The sequence below is a fragment of the Vipera ursinii genome (assembly GCF_947247035.1).
Source record: "Vipera ursinii genome assembly, chromosome: 2".
NCBI classification, from domain to species: Eukaryota; Metazoa; Chordata; class Lepidosauria; order Squamata; family Viperidae; genus Vipera; species Vipera ursinii.
Window position 1 is genome coordinate 260,575,224 of NC_139513.1, and position 25,053 is coordinate 260,600,276.

Consider the following 25,053-nt stretch of genomic DNA (forward strand, 5'->3'; position numbering starts at 1 on the left):
TTCAGGTGACTCTCGATGCTTCTGTGGTATTTGCAAGCTGGAGATGGAGGCATACTTCTCTCCTGCCATTATTTCTCTATAACTCGTATCTATAGACATTTTGCCCTCAAACATTATATTGAAATTTCAAGGCAAATACTACTCGATACCCCTGTCCCCCATAAATGTATCAAATATCCTTTAAAATCATCCAAATTAGTGGCCATCATCACAACCTGTGGTAACAAATGTCTTAGATTAATTATGATAAATTATGGGTTTAAAAAATAGTCTGTTCTAAATACTCTCCTTATCCACTTTCTCTGTTCCAGATATTTTTATATGTTTTGATTATGTCCCGCATCCTTCCAATCACATTTCCTTTGAGCCAAGCAGTTCCATATATTCTAGCTTGAACCCCCAAGTGTTTAGGTTCTTCTCTTCTCTGTACTTTTTTTCAGCTGTATTGCATTGATTTTCAAATATGGTGGCCAGAACTGCACCTAGTATTCCGATTGCTGGAATAACATACAGGACCTACTATATTAGCTGTTTCTTAACAATCGTTATACCCTTTTCAGAGTTGTTATTCACTGAGAATGTCTTCATGCAGCTTCCCATAGGGACTGCACTGTGTTTTCCACAGTTGGATTCAGAGTCCTCAGACTATTAAAATATATGTGAAGTCCCAGGCCAGTGAGAATTCATAGGCCCTATTTCAGATTTGCTCAGCAAGTGAATAAGACTTGGTAGAATGTTTTGAGTATAATCTTCCTCTGAGAAGTTATTCTTAGATGGGAGCATGGCCTACAATATTTCTTTTAATTTGAATATCAGAATATAAACACATTTGTACATAAGAATTTTTAAAAATCTAGTTTAGTAACACAAATGCCTAAAAGAAAATCTAGATACCTATTATCTTGTATTTTTGATTTTTAAAAAAATTACTACTATTTGCTTTTGTTCCTTTTTTTGTTAGTCCTACTAATTAAAATATCTCTTTATGATCTAGAAAGCAATCAGGAAGAACACTAAAGCAGAGGAACAAAAACTATGATTCAAAAACATCTTCCACTTCTGAATGTGAAAATGACCACTGTAGGAAAATGAAGTACCAACAAAAAGTTAAACAACATGTCAGCAAAGGCAGAAATTTAAAACTAGCCCCTCGCAAAAAATCAAGAAATGGAAGTTCTAAAATTAATTTGGTAACCCTTAGAGCTTCTTCACAAGAAGATGACGAGGAGGAGGAGGATGAACCTGAATCAGAATATGAAGTGGAAATTTTTTCACCAGAAGAAGTAAATAAAGCTCCTGTGTTTGTTCCTAAAGGGCTTCGATCTCCAAATCCTGTTCCTATGCACATTGAAGAAACAATGGAAGAGGTATATCAGAAATACTAACCAAAAAATGTTCAATTAATGCATCTCATTAGTCTTTCTGTGCCATGGATTCCTTTTAGAGTCTGATGAAACCTCGGGTGAAACGTGAGAAGACCTTTCTCAGATAAATGTTAGTTAAAAGTTATTGAAAAAAAGTTGAGCCTGCAATTTTGGTTTGTAAGTCATTGTGGCTGTTAACTGAGACATCCACCTAACTGCCTCAGTCACCAACCACAATCTCAAGTTTCTCCATTGTGGTTATTTTTATTTTATTTAATCCCATTTATATCTCGCCCTTCTCCGAAGAGTCAGGGCGGCTTACAATCTAAAGCACAATGTGCTTAGCAATAGCCTTCATTCTATGTATATATTCCCCAAATGATAATTTTGTGTATTCCAGTGTAAGTAAATACAATGGGGACAAAACGGATCTTAGAAACATCTTTGAATGAACTCTCCAAATGTACAGTTTTATTTATTTATTTTTATTTATCAAATTTATTTGCTGCCTATCTCATGCTTCAACTTTGCTTTTAGAATGAGTGAGCAAATCAGATACAGAATGGAGGAGAGTTAATGAATAGAACTGAGTTTTCCCCCCAAAAAAGGGAGTGATGAATGAAGGAACATTACACTTTTGAAGAATTGCCTTTCTGTCCTAGACCAGGGGTCGGCAACCTAAAAAAGAAAAAGAGCCACTGGGAACCGGTTCCATCACAAATTAAAAAAAGAGGGAGCCGCGTGCGTGTGTCCATGCACGCGCATGCGCAAAAAGGTTTTTTGCGCATGCGCGGACGCATGCGGCTGCCATTTTTTAAAAAATGAGATGGAACCGGTTCCCGGTTGCCCAATGGCGACGGCCCGTCTGCAAAGCTGCCGCTTTCGGCAGCTTTGCAGACGGGCCGCGGCAGCTTCCGCAAAGAGCGGTGCCCCTGCCCATTCCGAGAGGTGCGCGCGCACCTCTCCAAACGACCGGAGTTGCGCGCGCACCTCCCCAAACCTTTGGGGAGGTGCGCGCGTACCTCCGCGCGAACGGGCAGCGGTGCCGCTCTTTCAGGAAGCTGCCGCTTTCGGAATGGGCAGGGGCGCCGCTCTTTGTGGAAGCTGCCGCGGCCCGTCTGCTAAGCTGCCGCTTTCGGCAGCTTCACAGACGGGCCGCGGCGGGCTTCCTGAAAGAGCGGCACCGCTGCCCATTCGCGCGGAGGTATGCGCGCACCTCCGGTCGTTCGGAGAGGTGCGCGCGCACCTCTCGGAATGGGCAGGGGCGCCGCTCTTTGCGGAAGCTGCCGCGGCCCGTCTGCTAAGCTGCCGCTTTCGGCAGCTTCACAGACGGGCCGCGGCGGGCTTCCTGAAAGAGCGGCACCGCTGCGCATTCGCGCGGAGGTACGCGCGCACCTCTCCAAACGGGCGGTGCCACTCTCCATTTGGAGAGGTGCGCACGCACCACTGCCCGTTGGAAGAGGTGCGCGCGCACCGGGCGGCTGGGAGCCGCAAGAGACGGCTCAAAGAGCCGCATGCGGCTCCGGAGCCGCAGGTTGCCGACCTGTGTCCTAGACTATTGGTTAAACAAATTATCTCTTTTAAGAACATAAGTGAATAAAATAAAAATAAAACTTGTGCAAATGACTAAAGAATAATTGTTGCCCTATAAAATTATTATAATTGCCAATGCATTTTAACATAGAAGCAGACTTCTATGTTAAATGTGATTTCAGCGTAAGTATATTTTGAATAAACTTGGATTTTATATTTTATAGTTTGCACTTTTATTTCAATGTATAACATTATAGTATATAAAAAGAGAATCAATTGGATTCTTTTGAACAATTAAAATAATTGTGTTTTTCTACCTTGCCCTTCATGACAGTTGGAGATATATGAGAATGTTGCAGATGAGCCATATATCTCTCATGATCTAAATCTGTCTGTTCAGCCTGGGATGCAAGATGATAGCAAACTGTATTTCTCAACAGTTGTAAGTATGCAATTTTTTTCTTTTATGATAAAATATACATATGTCTAAGACAGAATGTGCATTACTGGTTGTCCTTGCTTACTGACCACTCATTCAGTAAATATTTGAAATTGTAGTATTACTGGTCCTCAAAGTTCTGGCCATCACAGTGCCCTCATGGTAATGTGATTGTGATTTGGGCACTTGGCAACCACCCTGCACTTATGATTATTGCAACATCCCTCAGTCACATGACTGTCATTAGCGACCTTCCCTGTCAGCTTCCCACAAGCCAAGTCAGTGGAAAAACTGACAGGGAAGGTTGAAAGTTGCTGTGTTAAATTGGTATGGATGCACCAAGATTTAAACAAATTAGTGGCTGCATCAGAATACATGGCTCACTCATCGTTGCACGCGGCCAGATTTTCCTCCTGGGCATTAGCGTCTAATGTTACGTCCCGTAGACCTCTGTGGCTCAGACAGTGGTGAGCGGATGCTAGGTCCAAGTGGCGGTTGGCCTCAGCCCCTTACATGGGAGGCCAGTTATTTGGAGAGGCACTAAACCCTTATCTGATTGAGAACAAGGATAAGTGTAAGGTCATGTCCCATCTTATTAGGAGAGCAGACAGGAGAGCTACCCCTTACGCCCGCAAGCAGTCCTTTCGCTGAACCAACACAGGGTCGGAATTCAATCATTACTCCCGTCCTTATCCTCCCAGACCTGAATCCCAACTCAACAGATCCGGTAACTGGGACAGACCCAGACGGCAATTTCAGGCCAAATGGCCCTTTCGAAGTGCAGAAGGCCGTCCTTTTCAGAAGGTTCAAGTGACAGCAAAGGTGCCTCTCCCATAGGAGGCAGGTTGGCTCTCTTTGCACACAAATGGGAGAACACCACCACAGATCTCTGGGTTCTCAACCCCCCTGAGGCATTTCGTCTCTTGCCCATCATCCAAAACTCTGGTCAAAAGAAGCCTCATGAAAGAGGCCATTCAACATCTCCTGGAGATCCAGGCCATAGAACCAGTAACGGCAGGGCAGAAGGGACGGGGTTTTTATTCCATTCTGTTCATCGTTCTGAAGGCCTCGGGAGGGTGGAGGGCAATCCACAGATTAAATGTCCATTTGGCATACAAGAAGTTCAAAATGCAAACGCTCCAATCCATATTAGCAGGCATCAGAAGGGGGGACCTCCTGACGTCCATCGACCTGACGGAGGCCTACCTACACATTCCCATACTTCCCAGACACTGGAAATTCCTCAGGTTCTGCTATGCAGGCCACCATTTTCAGTACAGAGCTCTGCCATTCGGCCTGTCATTGGCCCCCAGAGCATTCACAAAGGTCCTGGCGGTGCTGGCCACGCATCTGAGGACCATTCCAGTGCGTGTCCAGTGTTATCTGGACGACATCCGCATTCAATCCTCCTCAGTGCAATTGGCTCAGTCAGATCTGGCATTGTCCATCAAGAACCTCCAGGACCATGGTACTCCCGCCACATGACTCCCTCTCCCAACTTTACATAGACCAGGGCTGTCCAACCTTTAAAGCTTTGTGGACCAGCAAGGGGGGGGGGGAAGAGGAGATGGTTCTGTGCCAGCAATGCGCAGTTCCATTTACACAAGTGGCGAGTGTGCGCGCTCCCATGCTCGTGCAAATGGAGTTGCATGCACTCGCACATTTGCCTGCTGCTTGTGTGGCCCGATTCCCAATGGGCCATAGCCTGGTACCAGGCTGCAGCCAGGGGGTTGAGGACCCCTAATATAGACTGTGTTTGAATTCCCAAGGCCTCCTCCAGCCTCCCCATATCCCTTAGGCACTTCCCCTCTCCCCTGTGGCACCCTCACGTTCTGTTCTGAGGCTTCTGCCACTTCCCACTTAACCGCCTGCATATCTCTGGGTTACAATGGCAACCAGTCCTAATTGCTATTATAAACCGAGGACCACCCAGAGAAGAGTTGATCCACTAAGATGTTTGTAACAGTTTATTATTGTAAGCAAGTTGTCTACTTTCCTGTTTAACTTTTCATCTTGCAATTGCTGCTGGCGTTTACTTGCCATTATTAATTGATTGACTGACTGAACAGAGTCAGTCTGTTCAATTACACAGAAAGCAGAACTTTCGTTCATTTTCCTAACATTAGTTATAATGGTACTTAAAAGAAAAGTGAAAGAAAACAGGGAATTGTGGTCCACTACTACTTTTATTAGAGAAATGAAAGAGCTGTGTTGGATTCATTCAGAGTCTCCCATTCTAAGTAAAGTTTGGTTTGATAATGAAACTACTGATGGAGAAATAATGAGATTTTATTAGCTTCACTTCTTATCAGTGTATTATCACAGTTTGCTATTGACCCCCAAATGTATATCTGATTAATCCATTATTAATTCCTGGATATTAGGCAAAGTGGTCTAAAATTTACAAAACAGTGTGCTTTAATTATAATTTTTTTCATTATTTAATATGATACTTTGGAATAAAGATATACAGAGTTAAAATTAAAACTTCTTTCTTGTCAACTACAACTGATTTTTTAAATATGTGAGATAGTAAGAGTTTTATTGGTGATGGAACTGATTGCTTATTGAGATTGTTGTTGACTAATCTTCAATAAATAGTCTGGAACACAAAGTTGTTAGCAATACTGAGAAGGATGTAATTTAATTTATGGTAAACTGAGTCCATTGTCACTATTTTACCACAAAATAAATCTAGGGAGTAGACAGTCTGTTTTTAGTATAAAGATTTAGAATTATTTCTGTTCGTGTAAGTGAAAAGTCAAAGTTGATTCATTTAATTTATTTTAAATTGTAGTAGTTCATTTCTTTTTTTTCTCTTTCAAAAGGATATTACACAAGAAGAACAAACAAAAGAAACAGGTACATTGTCCAAAATATTCAGTGAACCCCTGAATGGAGATTTGTTAAATTAAAAGTATAGCTTTTAGTTTCATGGTGTTGTGTGTGTGTGTGTGGAGAAGAGGTTCCTCATTCTTCCAATAAATCAAGCATTAATCACTAAGGTTATAATATTTACTTATCTGAGAGTAAATCCCATTGAAAATATAATGATATTTTTAATAATATAATACAAAGAAATGTGGTAAGTTTGTTGATTTATAAGCCTATTTATTTGGAAACTTGTTTTAGGAATTAATGATGGAAGTACTGAAGCAGCCATGACTTTACTTGCTATGAGGGATCCAGTGTTTCAGTTACGTACTGATATCCAAGGTATGGTCAATATTATCACATAAGATGAGAGTGGATAGCCTGTAGTAGCAATAGCAATAGCACTTAGACTTATATACTGCTTCATAGTGCTTTTTACAGCCCTCTCTAAATACTGTAGTTTACAGAGTTAGCATATTGCCCCCAACAATCTGGGTCCTCATTTTACCAACCTCAGAAGGATGGAAGGCTGAGTCAACTTTGAGCCAGTGAGAATGGAACTGCTGGCAGTTGGCAGAATTAGTGTGCAATACTGCATTCTAACCACTGCGCCACCACGGTCTCATGACTTTTTTTTTAGTCCCCATAGCTCAGTCTGGTCTCATTGAATCACAGCAAAGTTTCTTGTTATTTTGACACTGGAGACAAAATAATTATGCAAAGCCTAAAATATTATCAGCATCTTTCCAAAAGCTGAAAAAGAGTTATGCTTTTTTCTGCTGTGTCTCTTATTTCTGCCTGTTGCTGTGTGAGCAGAACTATGCTTTTGAATAGTCAAGTAACATTTTGATGATTTCATTTGATTTGCTTAAAATGCAAAAATATCTCAATAAAGGTAAACTGAATCTACCTGTTATCTTTTTATATTCAGGAAAAGAAGTACAAATGGTAGTCCCTTCAACAAATGAAGCTATTCATTCAAATAATACAAATAATACAGAAGGTAACGGCAGTAAACCATCATATTCTGAAGAATGCTTGGAAGAAAAGACAGTTGTGTTACTTCCAGACTCTCCAAAAACTGCACTGGTTTCACTACAAAAGACAAATAAAACTACTACAGATTTGGAAAAATCTTCACAGGAAACTAGAATCTCCAGGTTTGTTCTGCTATATTACCCCAAACATTTAATTAATTAGGAATCTTACCTTTTTAAATTCATAAATATTATTTTGATGACACGCTTCATTGTATAAAACAAATTTCCCCATCCCAAATTGTTTTCTGCTATATTGCCTAACTTTTAGTTCATGTGCAATAAAAATACATAAGTCTGCATTATGAATATTTTTATGTTTAATCTGAAAACTTTCAATATTTTTATAAATTGCTCATTTATTAAAATGTGACTGTAAGACAGTAGTATGGCATTATGGCAATTTAATCCAAATAATCAACATAGTGAACTGCCAACAGACTGTGGGATTGCCACACAAAACATCTGGAGGACAGTAATTTGCCTTAATTATTAATATTAGCAGGATAATTAAATTCTAATGTTAATTTTACATATGTTGTATTCAGAGTAATAAACCGCTAAGAAGTCAGGTTTTGTCCAGTTCATGTTCAAAGCTATTATATAATATGCCTATGTTAACATTTGAGGTGGAATGTGAAAACAATTCCTGAGTATCTTTCTTAAGTTCTTTTAGTGATAAATTTTCCAAAATCCAAATAACATCTCGATGGCAATAAAATATATTAAATTCTTTACTCTGGGATTCCGTACCACAGATTTAGTAGTCCTAAAGTTGTTTGCTATCTTTTCTACCTGATAATATATTAAAAGCTGAGAACACGAATGATCCTTTTAATGATATTTTGCTTTTGTCTGCAGTACTGTATCTTTGTATAAAAGAAATAAAACACCCAGACCAGCAAGATACAGACTCCCAAAGCCTAAACCAAATCTTAACAGTGGCTTGGTATCAACCAGGAATGTTTCTCAAAAACCTCTGACTCTAAGTTCAGGAATGGAAGAATATAAAGAAATCCAAAATGGTAGGCTTATGGAGTTTATACTGTATAAATTTTTGAAATAAAATGTTATTGTTGTGCAGATTGCATATTTATGGCTATCAACACAATTGAGAGAGGTGTTACTTGTTTTAAATCTAGTATGGGCTATGCATCGTTCATTAATTTTTGTATTGGTGACATATTTGAACATTTGTTCCTTGACTGCTAATAGATTAATGATGAAATCTAAGTGCCTTATACAATTCCAGATCAGCCTATACTTTAGATAACAAAGTCATCTCACAATAAGGAAAATGTATTTTTGTCTATCTCATCTAAATAGTAACAATAGCTTACAAACTTTTCCTGCATATACCTAAAATAACAGATGACAGAATGCCAGAAAAACCTAGAGAAGAGCAGAAAGTTGAAATGAATCTCCAAATGGATGAGCAGCTTGCTAAAATTAGCACTATGGGAAAGTATGAGTTACATTCTGAAAGTGATGGCCCCGCCATGCAGGAAAATAATATAGAAAGGTATATACTCCACTACAGTTGTATATTTGTTATTTCTCAAGTGTTGGGGCGATGTTTGTAATATGTAGTAAATTGTTTTGTAGAACATAGATGTCTGCAGGGGTGAAGTTCTCCAAAATTAATTGGGAATATAGTTATAAATGATGTTTTGCATTTTCTTAAAAAAGCCAGTCTTCATTTTTAACATTTAAATTTAAATGCTCTTAATTTTCTCCAAATAACTTTTGATGCATGAGAGTAATGAAATATATTCTTAAAATAGAATTGGAATCCATTTTTCTTTATAAAGCACTATGTTCCTTACTATCTACATTTCTTAAATTGTGTGGTTCCATTTTTATATAGAATGACTGTACATCTCATGCCATTCATTTTAAGTTACCGTATATACTTGAGTATAAGCCGAATTTTTCAGCCCACTTTTTGGGCTGAAAAATTCCACTTCGGCTTATACTCCAGTCAACAAAAAAACTTACCGAGGACTTGTGCGCGGCCGAGGCTTTGGAGCTTCCGGGATCGCGCGCACCTCTCCCAAGCCACCGCCGCCGGAGACCTGCCGAAGTTTGGGGAGGTTTGGGGAGGTGCGCGCGCACCTCCCCAAACCTCCCCAAACGAAGCCGGGTCTCCGTTCCTCTGCGCCCTGCCTGCCTGCTTCTTTCCACAGCGGAAAGAAGCAGGCAGGCAGGGGGCGGAGGAACGGAGACCCGGCGACGTTTGGGGAGGTTTGGGCGCCTCCCCAAATATCCCCAAACGTCGCCGGGTCTCCGTTCCTCTGCGCCCTGCCTGCCTGCTTCTTCCACAGCGGAAAGAAGCAGGCAGGCAGGGGGCGGAGGAACAGAGACCCGGCGATGTTTGGGGAGGTTTGGGCGCCTCCCCAAATATCCCCAAACGTCGCCAGGTCTCCGTTCCTCTGCGCCTTGCCTGCCTGCTTCTTTCCACAGCGGAAAGAAGCAGGCAGGCAGGGCTCGGAGGAACGGAGACCCGGCAACGTTTGAGGAGGTTTGGGCGCCTCCCCAAATATCCCCAAACGTCGCCGGGTCTCCGTTCCTCTGCGCCCTGCCTGCCTGCTTCTTTCCACAGCGGAAAGAAGCAGGCAGGCAGGGGGTGGAGGAACGGAGACCCGGCGACGTTTGAGGAGGTTTGGGCGCCTCCCCAAATATCCCCAAACGTCGCCGGGTCTCCGTTCCTCTGCGCCCTGCCTGCCTGCTTCTTTCCACAGCGGAAAGAAGCAGGCAGGCAGGGGGCGGAGGAACGGAGACCCGGCGACGTTTGGAGAGGTTTGGGCGCCTCCCCAAATATCCCCAAACGTCGCCGGGTCTCCGTTCCTCTGCGCCCTGCCTGCCTGCTTCTTTCCACAGCGGAAAGAAGCAGGCAGGCAGGGCTCGGAGGAACGGAGACCCGGCGATGTTTGGGGAGGTTTGGGCGCCTCCCCAAATATCCCCAAACGTCGCCGGGTCTCCGTTCCTCCGCCCCCTGCCTGCCTGCTTCTTTCCGCTGCCTGGCTGCCCTACGATGTAACCCGCTTCATGATAGAGTGCGACGCCTGCAAGGACTGGTTTCATGGTAGGTAACACAAAGCGGTCATTCTTGCCTTTCCCTCCCCACCTCGCCCGCCCGCTCGCTTTTTTTTTCCTCTCAAGCATCACTGGACTGGGCCAGGGAAATCAGAGAGAAGCTGGGCGTGTAGCGTCACGGTGACGGCTGGAAGCCTCGCCCAGCTAGAGACAGAGAGGAAGGAGGGAGGGAGGGAGGGCGCGCGCAGGCAGAGAGGGTTTGGTCAGGGTGGCGGCGGCGGCGGCGGACACGGGGAGCTGAGACGCCGTCCGGTAGGTAGAGGCCGTTATGGGAAGGAGGCGGGAGAAGGGACGTGTGGGGGAAGTACGGGGGCCATGTAAACGGAGTACGTGCGGCGCCGCGCGGGTCTGATAGAACTGGGCCGGCAACGGGTGCTTGTGAAGCGGCTGAGGGCTGGCTAGGAAGGGGGCGGCGGCGGCGGTGCTGGCGTTTTGCGGGTGGGACAAGGCTCTTGAGAGAGAACATGGTGGAGGCAGAACCGACCCCGCCGCTCCCTGCAGGGGAAAGAAGCCGGGCAAGCGCTGCTCCAGTCCTCGCTCTTCTTCCCTCTCCCGATTTTGCCTTCCTCTCCAAGATAAGTTCGAGCGGTAGGGGAAAGTTAGAGCCCCTTTCTGAGGCCACCCCTTACTTGGGATTGTTGGGCGAGAAGGCGACGTGGGCATGGAGGAGGAAGTAAGTCGCGCTTTACTCGTCACTGCGGGGCGGGGAGAAAAAAAGTTCTTGCCGGCCGGACTTGGATGGCGGCAGCGGCATCAGCTGGGAGCCGCAGCCCCGCCTAGTCCGGCTGAGCTGAACCAGCTCAACACAAAGCGATCGGGCCTTTCCTCCCCCCCCTTTCCCTCCCCCCTCCCGCTCTAGTGAGATCCCCTTCCTATTGCTCGGGGCCTTTCGTCTCTTTGGCTCGCCAGGGCTGGAGCGGCGAGAGCGAGCGGCAGAGGAGAGATGGTGGGCTTTCCTTTCCTTTCCTTTCCTTTCCTTTCCTTTCCTTTCCTTTCCTTTCCTTTCCTTTCCTTTCCTTTCCTTTCCTTTCCTTTCCTTTCCTTCCCTTCCCTTCCCTTCCCTTCCCTTTCCGTTAGAGAGCTACCTTCGTGATTACAATGTGGAGTGGCCGACTGAGGCTGAAAGCACATTAGGTAGCACTTGAGACATGCAGGCAAATCCTGCTAAAGGGCTTTTCCCCCCCACTGGATCTGTGCTCCGCAAGCCTCTGCCGGCGGCAGGGCGCGGATCCAGCCGGCGGCAGAGGCTTTTGGAGCACGGATCCAGCCTCCGCCGGCATGCAGGCAAATCCTGGTAAAGGGCTTTTCCCCCCCACTGGATCCGCGCTCCGCAAGCCTCTGCCAGCGGCAGGGTGCGGATCCAGCCGGCGGCAGAGGCTTTTGGAGCACGGATCCAGCCTCCGCCGGCATGCAGGCAAATCCTGGTAAAGGGCTTTTCCCCCCCCACTGGATCTGTGCTCCGCAAGCCTCTGCCGGCGGCAGGGCGCGGATCCAGCCGGCGGCAGAGGCTTTTGGAGCACGGATCCAGCCTCCGCCGGCATGCAGGCAAATCCTGGTAAAGGGCTTTCCCCCCCCCCCACTGGATCTGTGCTCCGCAAGCCTCTGCCGGCGGCAGGGCGCGGATCCAGCCGGCGGCAGAGGCTTGTGGAGCACGGATCCAGCCTCCGCCGGCATGCAGGCAAATCCTGGTAAAGGGCTTTTCCCCCCCACTGGATCCGCGCTCCGCAAGCCTCTGCCGGCGGCAGGGTGCGGATCCAGCCGGCGGCAGAGGCTTGTTGAGCACGGATCCAGCCTCCGCCGGCGGCAGAGGCTTGCGGAGCGCAGATCCAGCCGCCGGTGACAGAGGCTCGATCCGCCGTTCTGCAAGCCTCCGCCGCCGGTTAATACCCTGTATTCAGCTCTGGGAAGTGGGGGGAAGGGGGAGAGAGGGGGAGTTTGGGAGGAGGGGGAGCTCCACGGTGCAAAAATAAAGCCCTGCCGCTCTTCGTGTTGCTTGCCCGACTGGCTGTCACGGGACCGCACGGATCGCCTCGCTCCCACCGGCAGCTGATTCCTTCGAGTTTGGTCTCGAGCGATTTTGCATTTTCTCCAGTGCTGAAAGCCACTCGGCGGTTCCCAGCCTCGGCTTATACTTGAGTCAAGAACTTTTTCCAGTTTTGGGGGGTAAAATTAGGGGTCTCGGCTTATACTCGAGTCGGCTTATACTCAAGTATATACGGTATATGGTATAAAAAGGTTCTGGAACATTTTGATAAACAGCATCTAGATTAAAACTATTTTCTTTTCTTTTTTTGCATAAGTGGAAACCCAATACAAGAGATTTATGAAATTGCATCTGAATTAACATCTCCAACATGTTCTCAAGAAGCAGTACCTTGTTTATCTGAACTACCAGATAATCTCAACATAAAGAGTAATCTCCACGCTTTTGGGTCTGCTGAACACCAGTTTTCTACAGCTGAAGTTGCTCAAGTAAGAAGTGTTAATTATTCGAAATAGCTACCTTTTGGAATGTAGTATAAAAGGAAATCTGTTGCTAAATAACTGCATATAAGTTTACTACATTCACCCTATTTTGGTTAACCATATTCTAGTTAAATTCACCGTAATATATTCTGGTTAATCCTGTTGAGAGCTTTATGTGTGTTTGTAGAAAATTGGACAGGTTGGTTAACCATATTCTAGTTAAATTCACCATAATATATTCTGGTTAATCCTGTTAAGAGCTTTATGTGTATGGTATTTGTAGAAATTGGACAGGTTGCTAAAATTAAACTGAATTGTACAGTTTTACTGCTTTTTCTTGATATGCTTCCTTTCCAGTAAACTATGCCTTTTTAGTAAGCATTACTTTAGCACTGATTTAAGATTGTAGTTACATTTGCTTTGAAAAGGCATATTACTGTTCCTCCAAAAAGTGTTTGACTCTCCATTAATGAGCAAAGCGTTAGAAGAAAAAACACAATTGAGTTTAGATGAATTTACTGTTTACTGTAATTACAAAGATTGAAGGATTGTTGTTTTTAAATTATTGCATATTATTTTTGTGAATGATTGCTGTGCTATAGTTGTTTCCAAGTACAGTAAATGAAAGGCAAATATGATGTGTTCCATTCTTTATTAATAATACTGTATATATTTTCATTTACAAATTATTTCTGTTGTGTTTTGACACTTGATAGTTTTCTAATTTTCTACTTTTCTAATTTTTCTAGTTTTATTTATTAGGGGTTTTATCCTGCTTTCTGGTTTCTTTCCCTTGAATTCCTGGGACAATAAGCTTTATGTGATTTCTGATAGCACGGATAAAGATACGCAGTAATTTTAGAGTTATATATATTCTGGACAATGGGATTTTTTCACATGCTGCATATACTCATTGTGATATTTTTATTCATAGACTGAAGAAAACAAGAATGCCAGCATTTCAGTAATGACAGAGATGAGTACAGGTATGATCTAATATTTGATTCTTTATCTGAACACAACTTTTATTTACAATTTATTTTTTCTTAAAGGACATCTCTGGGATTTAAAATAAAGTATCCTTGCTTTTAACCTATTTGTATATTTCCTTAATACTATCATTGTCTGATAGAAGGGGAAACAAATAATTATTGAGAGGAAGTACAAGAAATAGAGTAATAAGAATGATCAGGGAACTTGAATGGAGAAAAAAAGAGAAAAAAGAGCAGAAAGACACAGAACATTTTAAGCATATTTGCTTACCAGAATAACTGGCTAAGCATGCCTACTTTTCCTTACAGTATTTGCTTTGCTCAGAAATGCAAACACATGGTGATTTAAAATGAAATAAGTAAATAAGAAAAAAATAAATTGTTTATGTTCTCAAGGGTTTACTTTTTTCTGCTGTTTTGATTGATATTTTTAATAGTTAAGTGGTGACATTACAGATTTTGTAGATGCAGAGGAAGAGCCAGAGTTCATTTTAACACTGGTGGAAATCTCGCCTGATTCTGTGGAATGTAATAGTGTCCCTGCTGCGCTTTCACATGGTTCTGGGGAATTGCTTCCTCCACCAATACTTTTCACCTCAGATAATATGGACTCATTGCAACTGACAAGAGATGTAAGGTAAATATTAAATATTAATATATTCTTTAGCATTCAGGTACTAACTTTCGGAACTTCTTAAGACTAGGGACTGACCCTAAAAGTTCTCTTAATACTGCCTGCCTGGCTTAAAAATCTGCTTATTTTTTGGAGATTAACAATCCTTGGTTTTCTTGACCTGTGAAGTGACTTTTGATACTATTAATCATGGTATCCTTCTCAGAGAGTGAGTAGGACTGTGTTATGCTGGTTCCCCTTTCTCAGAGGCTGTTTGCAATCGTCGTTTCTCCCTGTCCAATATGGTCCAGCAGAATAAGCATGCTTTGGGTTCTGTTGGCTAAGGAATGCTGATTGCCAGAACCTAGAAGACATGTCTTTTTTGCCCTAAACATTTGTACTATGAAATATTCTCCCTCCAATGATTTAAGATGGTCCTGATTCTGCTGACCTTTCACAAGATACTAAAGACCTGGTTCTGTGCCCTGGCCTGGGGCCCATCTCCTGATTGTGTTAACACCATTAACAGTGATATCTTCCTCAGCTGCTGTATATTTAAATTTTTGTATGTCTGATGAGAATTTGTTTTTAATTTATTTTAAGATTAGTTGCCATGAAAGTCTCTTGCAGTTATGGGTGGCTATGTAAATGAAATAAATTAAGTATGTAAGTAAGTCTATATTTCCAACTCAACTCAATAAAGAGTTCTTTGTTTGCATATGACAGTCCCTTTGGGAAGCAAACATGAAACATTTTTTACTTCAACATGTTGCCAAACCCAAGGCCTGATTCCAATTTAATCTTGATAGGTATTTTTCTGAGGATAAATTAAAAATAGAGAGGGGACTTTGGCTTTAAGCCATAGGCAAGTTTTAAATTTAATATTCTTTCTCTTGAAAAGAGATGTAACAATGTACAGATAGTCCTTGACTTACAACCACAATTGAGCCCAAAAATTTTCATTGCTAAGCAAGATGAATCACTGCAATTGTCAAGTCAGTAACATGATTGTTAAATGAATTTGGCTTCCCCATTGACTTTCCTTATCAGAAGGTCCTAAAATGTGATCACATGACCCTGGGACTCTGTAACTGTCATGCATATCAATTGCTGAGCATTTGAATTTTGATCACATGACCACGGTGATACTGCAAGGGTTGTTTGAAAAATGATCATAAGCTACTTTTTTCAGTGCTGTTGTAACTTCAAACAATCACTAAATGAAGTTGAGAACTACCTGTACTTCAGTATATTCCATTACACTGTTTTTCAAACTTGACAATTTTTAAAGAGTTCTGAGCTTCAACTCCCAGAATTCTCCAGGCAATGTGCTGGCTGGACAATTCTGTGAATTAATGTCCACACATCTTAAAAGTTGCCAAATTTGAAAAAAATACCACTCAGAATAAATAAGTACATACTTATTTAAAAGTTTAAATATGATATTTTGGGAAAGAGCTGGCTTGTGTGACTTTTGAAAATATTGGGGGATATTCTTTGTAGAAACAAATGCAGAATTATTTACTTCTAATTGTTTGCCATGCAAGCTTGAGGCAGGCAAGTTAGCAAAGTACATTACAGCTATTAATTATTAAAAAAGTATTTATTAGGGAAATTTATATGGTTGCCTACTCGCTCACAGTGAGTCTAGGTGGCTTACAAGCAGTACAAACACAGCATCAAAAATAAAAAATAATACCTCCCCTTATAAAAATATAATAAGATTTACTGCAACAAATGGTCACAATAACTTTCTGCAGCTGGAGGAAACAGTGCCCATTATCATCAATTGTGGTTACTTTTCATGATCCCTGCCTAGTTTCCTATCTTTAAGAAGTTTTTTTTTTTAGATTCGTTTCTTGTAATCAATCAATAATAACCTGCAATATTGAAAAATGCCAGTATTTACAGTCTTTATTTCTAAGAATTCTAAGAATCCATTTCTGTGTATCTGGGATGCATAGATATTCTTGGAAAATGGATATCTGCAGTTTCATGCTTTGTTTCAGAGGGCCCCTACCAGCCTATAAGATAAGATAAGATAACCTTTATTGTCAGTTTTTACTGAGGGCACAATGGCATACATCAAAAATGAAATTTAGTTGCCCGCTCTCAAAGTGAAACACAAACATGACATACACCTAAACATACTATATACAACATATGTACAGACCCACACCCCTACATATACATAACAAATAAATATTAAATATTGTCCATCTTGAATATATAACGGAAGGAGGAAGCTTAAGAGTTCACAAGGTTAATGCTGTATGGAATGAAACTATGGCTGAATCTGGATGTTCTGCTTCAGATAACACAAAGCCTCCTCCCAAAAGGTAACAAGGAAAACAGGTCGTGAAGAGGATTTTTAGTGTCCCAGACAATCTTGCGGACCCTGCTCAAGCAACGCTTCTGTGCTATGTCCTGGATGGGAGGGAGGGAACTGCCAATGATCTTTTCAGCCATCCTCACCACTCTCTGCACTGCCTTCCTGTCTGAAGCAGTGATGCTTCCAAACCAGACTGTGATGCTGTATGACAGGATGCTCTTGATCGTTCTCCTGTAGAAAGTGGTCAGGACAGGAGAAGGAAGATGAGCTTTTCTCATGCAATGCAGAAAATGCAGGTGCTGCTGTGCTCACTTCACCAGTTTCTCACTGTTGAGCGACCAAGCCAGCCTACTCGTTAGCTGCACACCCAGGAATTTGATGCTGGTAACCATCTCCACAGGTGAATCAATAATGCACAGAGAAGTGTGGCTGTGCCTGCCTTTTCAGAAATCGACAATGATCTCTTTGGTTTTTCCAGTATTTAAAACTCGGCTGTTTTCCTTACACCAGTTCACCAACCCCCAACCTCCTTGTGGCAAGCATCCACATAGTCATCATGAATAAAGCCCACTACTGTTGTATCATCTGCAAACTTCACAATATGGTTGGTGGCAAACCTAGCACAACAGTCATGGTTCGACAGGGTGAACAGCAGCGGACTTAGGAGGCAGCCCTGAGGAGAACTTGTGCTCAAGAAAATGGTATTAGAGGTATTAGTTCCAACTCGCACTTATTGGGGCCTGTTGGTAAGAAAATCAAGACGACAAACAACAAACACACATAAGTATTTCTTTCAAGCTCAGATGGAGAACAGAAGAAATAGCATCCTCCATAGAGCGATTTGGTCAATAGGCAAACGGAAGTGGGTCAAATGTTGGCGGGAAGCTAGATACAATAATGTCCTTTTATCAGCTTCTCAAAGCATTTCATAATGGTGGATGTCAGTGCAACCGGACGGTAATCATTGAGGCCTGTAATTGTGGACTTTTTTGGCACTGGCAAGATGATGGCCATCTTAAAACACGATGGGGCCGCTGCCTGCTGCAACGAGAGATTGAAAATATCTGTGAGAACACAAGACAGCTCATCTGCGCTGTCTTGTGGACACGTCCAGGGATGTTATCTGAGCCTGCTGCTTTCCAAATGTTAACTTTCTGCAGTGTTTTCCGGACAGTGGTGACATCAAAGATATTATAGAGACCATTCTGAGAGCATAAAGAGTGTAGCAGGAAGCAGCCTTGCCAGTTTAGTTCTGCATAAATGGGCATTTTATTATCATACCTGCTATAGTAGCTATTTTTTGGAAGCATCTGCAGGACAGTAACAACGTTGGTCTCCAAAGTTTGTTTATTGCTGTAAGCTCATAACAAAGAAAGCCATTCGATACAGCAGTAACCTAGAATAAAATCCCACTGATGCCAGTGGAATTACTTCTGAGGTTAATATTTTATTATTAATAAGGATTTAAATAAAGTAAGTTTTAAATTTCAGTAATATCTGAGAATCTATATTTATATCTATATATCTATATCTCCATACAGTGTTGGATCCATCCAGGCGTCAGTTGAAGAAAGTGCTGCTTCTGTCACAGACCCTACAGAGAGAGAATTGCGTCCATCGTCATCAGAACAATTAGTAGATTTGGGTTTGGCCTCTTGGAAAAATCAGAAAAGGTCTTCAGTATCTATAGAAGAAAGTAGTGTTTCTGAGAAGACAAGACATACTGCTCCTATACAAGAATACCTGGAAAGCTCTGATAAGGTTAGATTCAGGGATTCACAAAATATTTATTTCAGAATCATTTATCTGTTAATTACCACTGGATCCAGAAAGTTTTGAATACCTCATGAGAAAAGTATGGGAAGATTCTACCCTGTTCTAGTCTTGCATTCCATTGACAACTACAGATACAAAGTGTCTATGGAGATTCTCAGTCATCCAGGTCATCGTTGTCACAGAGGCGCTTTTTCAAGAGGCAACTGGACTTTGTTTTTCCTTGAAGAAAACTGAAGAAGCTTCTTGGATGAGAAGCGAAATGTCTTCAAAGAAAAAAAAAGTCCAGTTGCCTCTTGAAAAAGCTCCTTTGGTCCAGATACAAAGGTTCATTTCTAAGTATTGTGTCCTGCAGTGAACTCGCAGAGGCCTACATGAATAGTTTGCATGCTTGATTTTCTGGGAAGTTGATAAGACAGTTAATATAGGCCTGTGCAAATAATCAGCCATGTTATTTCCTGGTTCTAAAATAACAAATGTATTTTAAAAATATCCTCCATTTCCTAGTGCAGCTACGTGGGCATATATTTCTTAATTATAATGTTGCATGCTGTTTTTAATGTTGAACACTGCCAGAATTGTTATGGAACCAGGGGCGGGGTGCTGGTGGCTATACATCTGAAAAGCAAATAAAATAAGTTGGTCTCAGCCAGCTTTCGTTATTGAATCCCAGCCAAAAAACGTATTATGTGGCAGATGTGATGCTCCTTTTTTGTTCCACTGTTTTTAAACTTTACGTTCTGCATGCTGGTGCTTATCCTAGAGGCTGAATCTGGTTGTGGTTGAATTGCATATGAAAATGAGGTAGGTTTTCATGTGTTAGAAAGTGGTGGATTCTGTTGAAGGGATGGGCTATCAGCAACTAACCCATCATGCCAGCTCTTGCCCCCACTTCAGATTTGATCATTAGACAGCTTAAACTCCAAACCATCATTTCACAAACTGAAACAAGTTAAAATATCTTACTGTATTGAGCTTTTTAGTCATGTAACTAAAAGGGAAATTATTTACCAATATTCATATTATTTTTTAATGCAGGGGACCTCTCTTAAATTACAGTATACACCAAGAAAGGCTGCTGGTAGGTGAAGTTCCTATTGTTTTCACATGCAAAATTGTGACACATATGCATAGACACATAGGCAATTGCTTCTATTGGTCATATTATATAGAGATGTGATGGAGCTCATTCAAAAAACTGGGCCTTTTGAAACATACCCTTTTATTCCATCCTTTTCCGAGCAGTTTTAATGTGGCATAGACTTGTGGGGATGTTATTTGAAAACTGTATGAAAAGCCACCTTTGGCACCACAGAACTAGTGGGACTTGGGGCATAGATGAATCCTAATGATTACATAATTTGAAAAATCTGTATAAATAAGAGACATAGCTTGCTTGCAAGTAGTAACATGAAGTTAATTTGCAAGAGGTCCCAAATTAGCCTCCATATCTGTGTTTGTGTGTGCTTGCATCCATATGTGTGTAAAAATGAAAAGAAATGGAAACTATTTAGGGATCTCTTGGAAATTAATTTTATTTTATTATTTGCAAGGAAGCCATGCCTCTTATATCAGAAAAATGTAATTTTTCAAAGAAAATAATGTCCCTTACAGAGTTACAAGTGGAGGAAAAAGAGCAGCCTCAGTCTTCTCTGAATGTAGGGACTGTGTTGCTTGGTGAAACAGATAGTGAGGCTGGAATCGTGTCAAGAATGCCTGGTGCTAGAAAAGCCGAAACAAACAAAGAACAAAGATTCTGTGTAGCTTACAGTTCTGAACAATCAGACCAAGTTAGAAATACAGACGCCCTTCCAAAAACATCATTACCCAGGTATGATTCAAGCATCATTTTTACTTTGATCCTATAAACTTTTATTTAATATTTGTAATGAAGGGAGAAACAGAACCATTAAATTATAACTGCTCAGCCTAAATTAACCACTGTTCTATTTAAAGGAACAATTAGAAAATTTAGAAACCAGAAATTTGCTATATCGCAGGGCTTTTTTTTGTCATAGAACGCTCAGAACGGAGTTCCGGCACCTTTTTTGGATGGAACTTTGTAGGGTAGGCAAGGCGGGCTGTATGACATGTGTGAGTTCCGGCACCTTTTTCTTTTACAAAAAAAGCACGCTACTAATTAGCATAAATAGCATAACAGTTTCAGATCAGGGGATCTCAAATCAGTAGTCAAATTCAGGGGATCTCTGGGGCTACTTTTGTAATTTTATTCATTTACTATATTTTGTTAGATTAATTTTAATTGTTTTGAACAGATCATATCAAAGATCTCTGGGATTTCTACCTTTAATCTGTAAAATTAATCCTGATGAAGTAGCTGCTAAAAAGAACAGCAAACCTCTGAAGAAAACCTGTACATCAATTTCTGAAAATACCACTGAATGTCCAGCTTCAACTTTCAAAGACAGTAACAAAGAGATTCAGGAATATAGTTCACTTCCAACAACCCTGTTGTCACCTTCAAAATATGAGAGTGGAAGCTGTTCTTCTGTTCAGGTATAGATGAATATCTCTACAAGAAACATAATAGTACCAGATAGTTGGGAACCGATACTTGCCAATTTCCTCTTGCTATCTTAATTATCTGCATCAGATTCTCCAGAAGACTTTAGACAGAATGCTTTCAGCCCTCAGAGAAATATTTCCCTGTTGATCAGAAAAATACCTCTGGATTCAAATCTTTGAATTTCATAAGATAGATATTACAAGATAATTTCTATAGAAAATCATATTGTAAACCATAAGCAAAATTGCCTGTACCTCTGCATGACTTGTTCAAACACCCTACATATGATGCTTTTACACAATTATTAAACAGCCATCAGACTGTAAAATGTTTTTTTTCCTTTTTTAGGTTTTACCTGAGGAAGAGGGTTCTGCTAAAGAGCAAGAAAAAGAAGAGTCAATAAAGATCTCAGAATATTTCTTTAGTGATATTTTTATGGAGGTGGATGATTCAGAATAACTGTGAAGATTATGAGATGCTTGGTTTCTAATAATCTTAAATAGCAACATACTATCTTAGTTAATTAAATTATGTTTAATATATTAATATATTAAGAGGAAATTTTCTGAATGAGAGAAATATTCTTTTATTCTGAGCAGTCTGCTTTTTTGAAACATTGATGAAAATGTATGTTAAATGTTAAGATGTACATAATCAGAAAAGCTGTTTTTGTTTGAATTATGTTAGATTATTCTAAACATGCATATATAGAAAGATTTAGAAATGCAATGAGGAATATCAGAATGATCATATGCCACTTCAATACAATACTTATGTAAATAATATTTACTTCTTTTTGTGAAGTAAATCTATGGAAAGGAGAATATCTGTAAAATAGGCAAATTCTGGACATTGTAGGTAATGAAATCAGAAGTCAACTTATTTTTGTAATGAATATATGTGAATTGTTTCAAAAATAATGTTAAATGTCTTTAAATGTACAGACATAAATGTGAAAAAATATTTAAGTTGAATGTATAGAACAATAATTATTCTGTGTTAATTCTGTTCATCCTGAAGATACATAACTTTAGAAAATTTCTAGTGGTAAAAGTGCTAAATTTTATATGAAGCAATGCACTGCCATTTTAAAACCCAGTTAAAGCAGTGAAGAGGAAAAATTAAAATTAAAGTCAAATGTATGAGAGAGTAAGAGTTCCCCCAACAATATAAAATATGGTTATTTTCCACTTTATGAAATTTCTTTTTTCCCCTTATTGTTCTGTGTTTCTAGTTTAATAACTCAAGCTATAAACATATTCCATTTGTCACTGAGGTTATTTTTTGTTCTTTAGTATGATTTTGACTGAAAAAAGGAAACCTATAAAATAACTTTTAAATTAGCAATTGGATACTAAATTCTAGTTTTCTTTGGAAAGAATTATGCAATATCTATGAAAATAATTGTCTGCATCTACTATTGTTAATGTATACAATTTTGAATAATTAAGAAGCTACTTCTATTTTCTGGATTTATTCTGTGCAAATATTACTATAGGCAGATATTACATTATTACTCGATTTGATATGAAAGATGTTAGCATTTTTAAAAAAGCATAGACAATTGGTTGGATCCACACTTTTTAAAAAATTACAGTAGACCCATGATTTACCGGTAATTAATATTTGTCATGACCAAAGATCAGTTTATTTCAGTGCCTCTTCTCTAAAGATATCCAAATCAGTATTCTAGTTATTAGTAACAAATTCAGTACTCTATGAGATTTAACAATTTTATATTGATTTGACTGATCTGAATTTCTGTTTGCCATTTTAATTTTGGAGGGTTGCAAGGAAATTAAATAAAACAAGAATCTTACGGTACTTATTTATCAAATGTACATATAGATCAATGGATACAAATAAACATTACAAATATTCAGTGGTAAAAATTAACCCAAATAGTTCCACCATAGAGCAGCGTGTGTTCATATTAATATATGGAAGAATACATCCTCAAAAATCCACCAGTCTGCTGTAATAATTATATTTCAATGAAAAAAGTGTAGCACAAAAATCCTATTAAAGAAACCAAGCTATAAGGTGCCTTATCTTTCCTTGTTAAGTGGAAAGGACAAGAAGATCCTATTAATTTTTATTATAATTTTTTTTATTTTTTTATTTTTTTTAACACCAAAATATACTGGTGGTACACCACCCCAATACACCCGACCACATCTCAAATATTTCCACATCCAGGTAAAAAAGTTCTTGAGCTTTTCAAAAATTACAAACCAAATCTACATACATAGCTTCACACCCTGATAGCTACCAGAACGATCCGTGACATTCACCACCCACCCACCATCCATGCACCCACAGTTGGCTGAAATGAATGAATGAAATGCCCCCCACCTCCCCCACCAACCCACGCCAAAGTTCCCGCCACCAAAAAAACCTGTTTCTCTGTATCTCACAGAACCAAAAACAATCAAATTGCCAATCCGATGCCTGCAAATCCGAACCTCCACTCGGCAAACACCACCATATTCGATAACAAATTGAAAGAAGCGCTGCAGGGAGAAAGGCCAAACCGCTGCAGGGAGAAAGGCCAAAGGTCCACATCCAGGCAAGAAAAACCAAATGCACAGGCACAGCAAAGGTGGCACCCCGCTCAACAGCAGCAACCGTGAGAGGCATCCCGGAGTCCCAGTGGACAACCACCCAGATATGAGCCAGCAATGTGCTGCAGTGTTTGGAAAGTTTCTACTTCCAGTTGCATATCTTCAAGTTTTTTGTTGCATTCTGACTGTAAAGCTTTTTTCTGCAATTCTATTTCTTCTAAAGCTAATAAATCTTGTTGTTCTTTCTCTTTCATTGCCGATAGGTGATTCTTCTGGCATTTTTTCACTTCCTGCTTCATCCTTGTTAATTCCTGTTGAAGGATCACACATTCTTCTTTATTTGCCTTTTCAATAGCTTTGATTTTTTCATCCATTTCTGCTTCCAATTTCCTGTGAGCTTCTTCAGCCATCTGAGCTGCACTTAAAGCCTTCTCAAGCTGTTCAAATGCAGATTTTCCAGATTTTTCTTTCTGTTTTTTTAGTTCTTCACTCTGCAAAACCACCTGATTGATATGAATATGTAACTGGGCAATTTCTTCCTTCAATTCCAGAGTTTCATGCTTTTGCCATTTTGTTTCTGCTATAACCATACCCTTTATTTTCTCTAGCTCCTGAAGCTTCTCATATAGTTGTTCCTGCAGCACTTCTTTCTCATTGGACAGCTGTGCTAAGCGCTCCTTCTGAGTATTAATTCTTTCTTTACATTGATGAAGCAAGTTTTCTTGATGTTTTACTCGCTGAGTTAGTGTTTCTATTGTTTTATCAGCATTCTCATTACCAACAGGACCCACTGACTGCAAAGTATTTTCCGTATTCTGATCTTTTACCGGACTCTGAACTTGTGACTGAGTTTGAACATTTGGATTCGGTAGTTCAATGTTTGTCTCATTACTATGTAATTGTTGCTTCAGTAATGATACCTGCGTCTGCAGGACACTGATAATTTCGTCCTTTTCCTCTAAGGATGCAGCAAATTCTTCTTCAAGATGCCTCTGTTTTCTTATCCATTTTAACTTCCTGAGTTGATATGGCCCAAGGGCTAATCAATAAAAGTAACTTCCTGAGTAAACGCCGAAGTGCCACGGGCTGGACTTCCGCGGCCCGAAGTTTGTTCCTCGCTCATCTTCTGCTTCAGTTTTTTGAACATGACGGCGGCCGGCTGAAGCAAACAAAAGGAAGGTACGGCCAGAGGAAATCCTTCTCTTTTGCAAGCCTCAGAGCATCAAACGGTCCCGAATCTTCTTCGAAGATTCACGGAAGCGCTGCGAAAAGCGGCCTACCACAATCTCCCTATTCCCCCACCCATTTTTATTATAAATTATAGTATGTTTTCTTGGCAATGTTTACAAAATTCTTTAAAATATACAGTACAGGTTCCTTTATAGCAAAATCAATATACGGTATTTACTGATGACAGAAAGACAAATAACTTTGGTTAATTGA

General features: G+C 40.7%; 1 protein-coding gene across 6 annotated transcripts in view; it reads left to right on the forward strand.

Moving 5' to 3' along the window:
• The window catches only part of BDP1 (BDP1 general transcription factor IIIB subunit), a 60,766-nt gene extending 38,387 nt beyond the window's left edge, over positions 1-22,379 (forward strand). Inside the window, exons 27-41 of one of the 6 annotated variants that reach the window (XM_083353102.1) lie at positions 995-1,367; positions 3,232-3,339; positions 6,165-6,198; positions 6,469-6,552; positions 7,142-7,370; positions 8,109-8,272; positions 8,613-8,769; positions 12,644-12,815; positions 13,744-13,795; positions 14,258-14,438; positions 18,288-18,507; positions 19,558-19,600; positions 20,134-20,350; positions 20,796-21,036; positions 21,395-22,379. In XM_083353102.1, coding sequence (XP_083209228.1) covers positions 995-1,367; positions 3,232-3,339; positions 6,165-6,198; positions 6,469-6,552; positions 7,142-7,370; positions 8,109-8,272; positions 8,613-8,769; positions 12,644-12,815; positions 13,744-13,795; positions 14,258-14,438; positions 18,288-18,507; positions 19,558-19,600; positions 20,134-20,350; positions 20,796-21,036; positions 21,395-21,505 — 2,386 coding nt within the window. In that variant the 3' untranslated portion in view covers positions 21,506-22,379. Of the gene's footprint in view, positions 1-994; positions 1,368-3,231; positions 3,340-6,164; positions 6,199-6,468; positions 6,553-7,141; positions 7,371-8,108; positions 8,273-8,612; positions 8,770-12,643; positions 12,816-13,743; positions 13,796-14,238; positions 14,439-18,287; positions 18,508-19,557; positions 19,601-20,133; positions 20,351-20,795; positions 21,037-21,394 lie in introns of those variants that run through there. The other 5 variants (XM_083353103.1, XM_083353104.1, XR_014491269.1 and 2 more) reach the window with 5 other exon arrangements.
• The last annotated feature ends 2,674 nt before the right edge of the window (positions 22,380-25,053 follow it).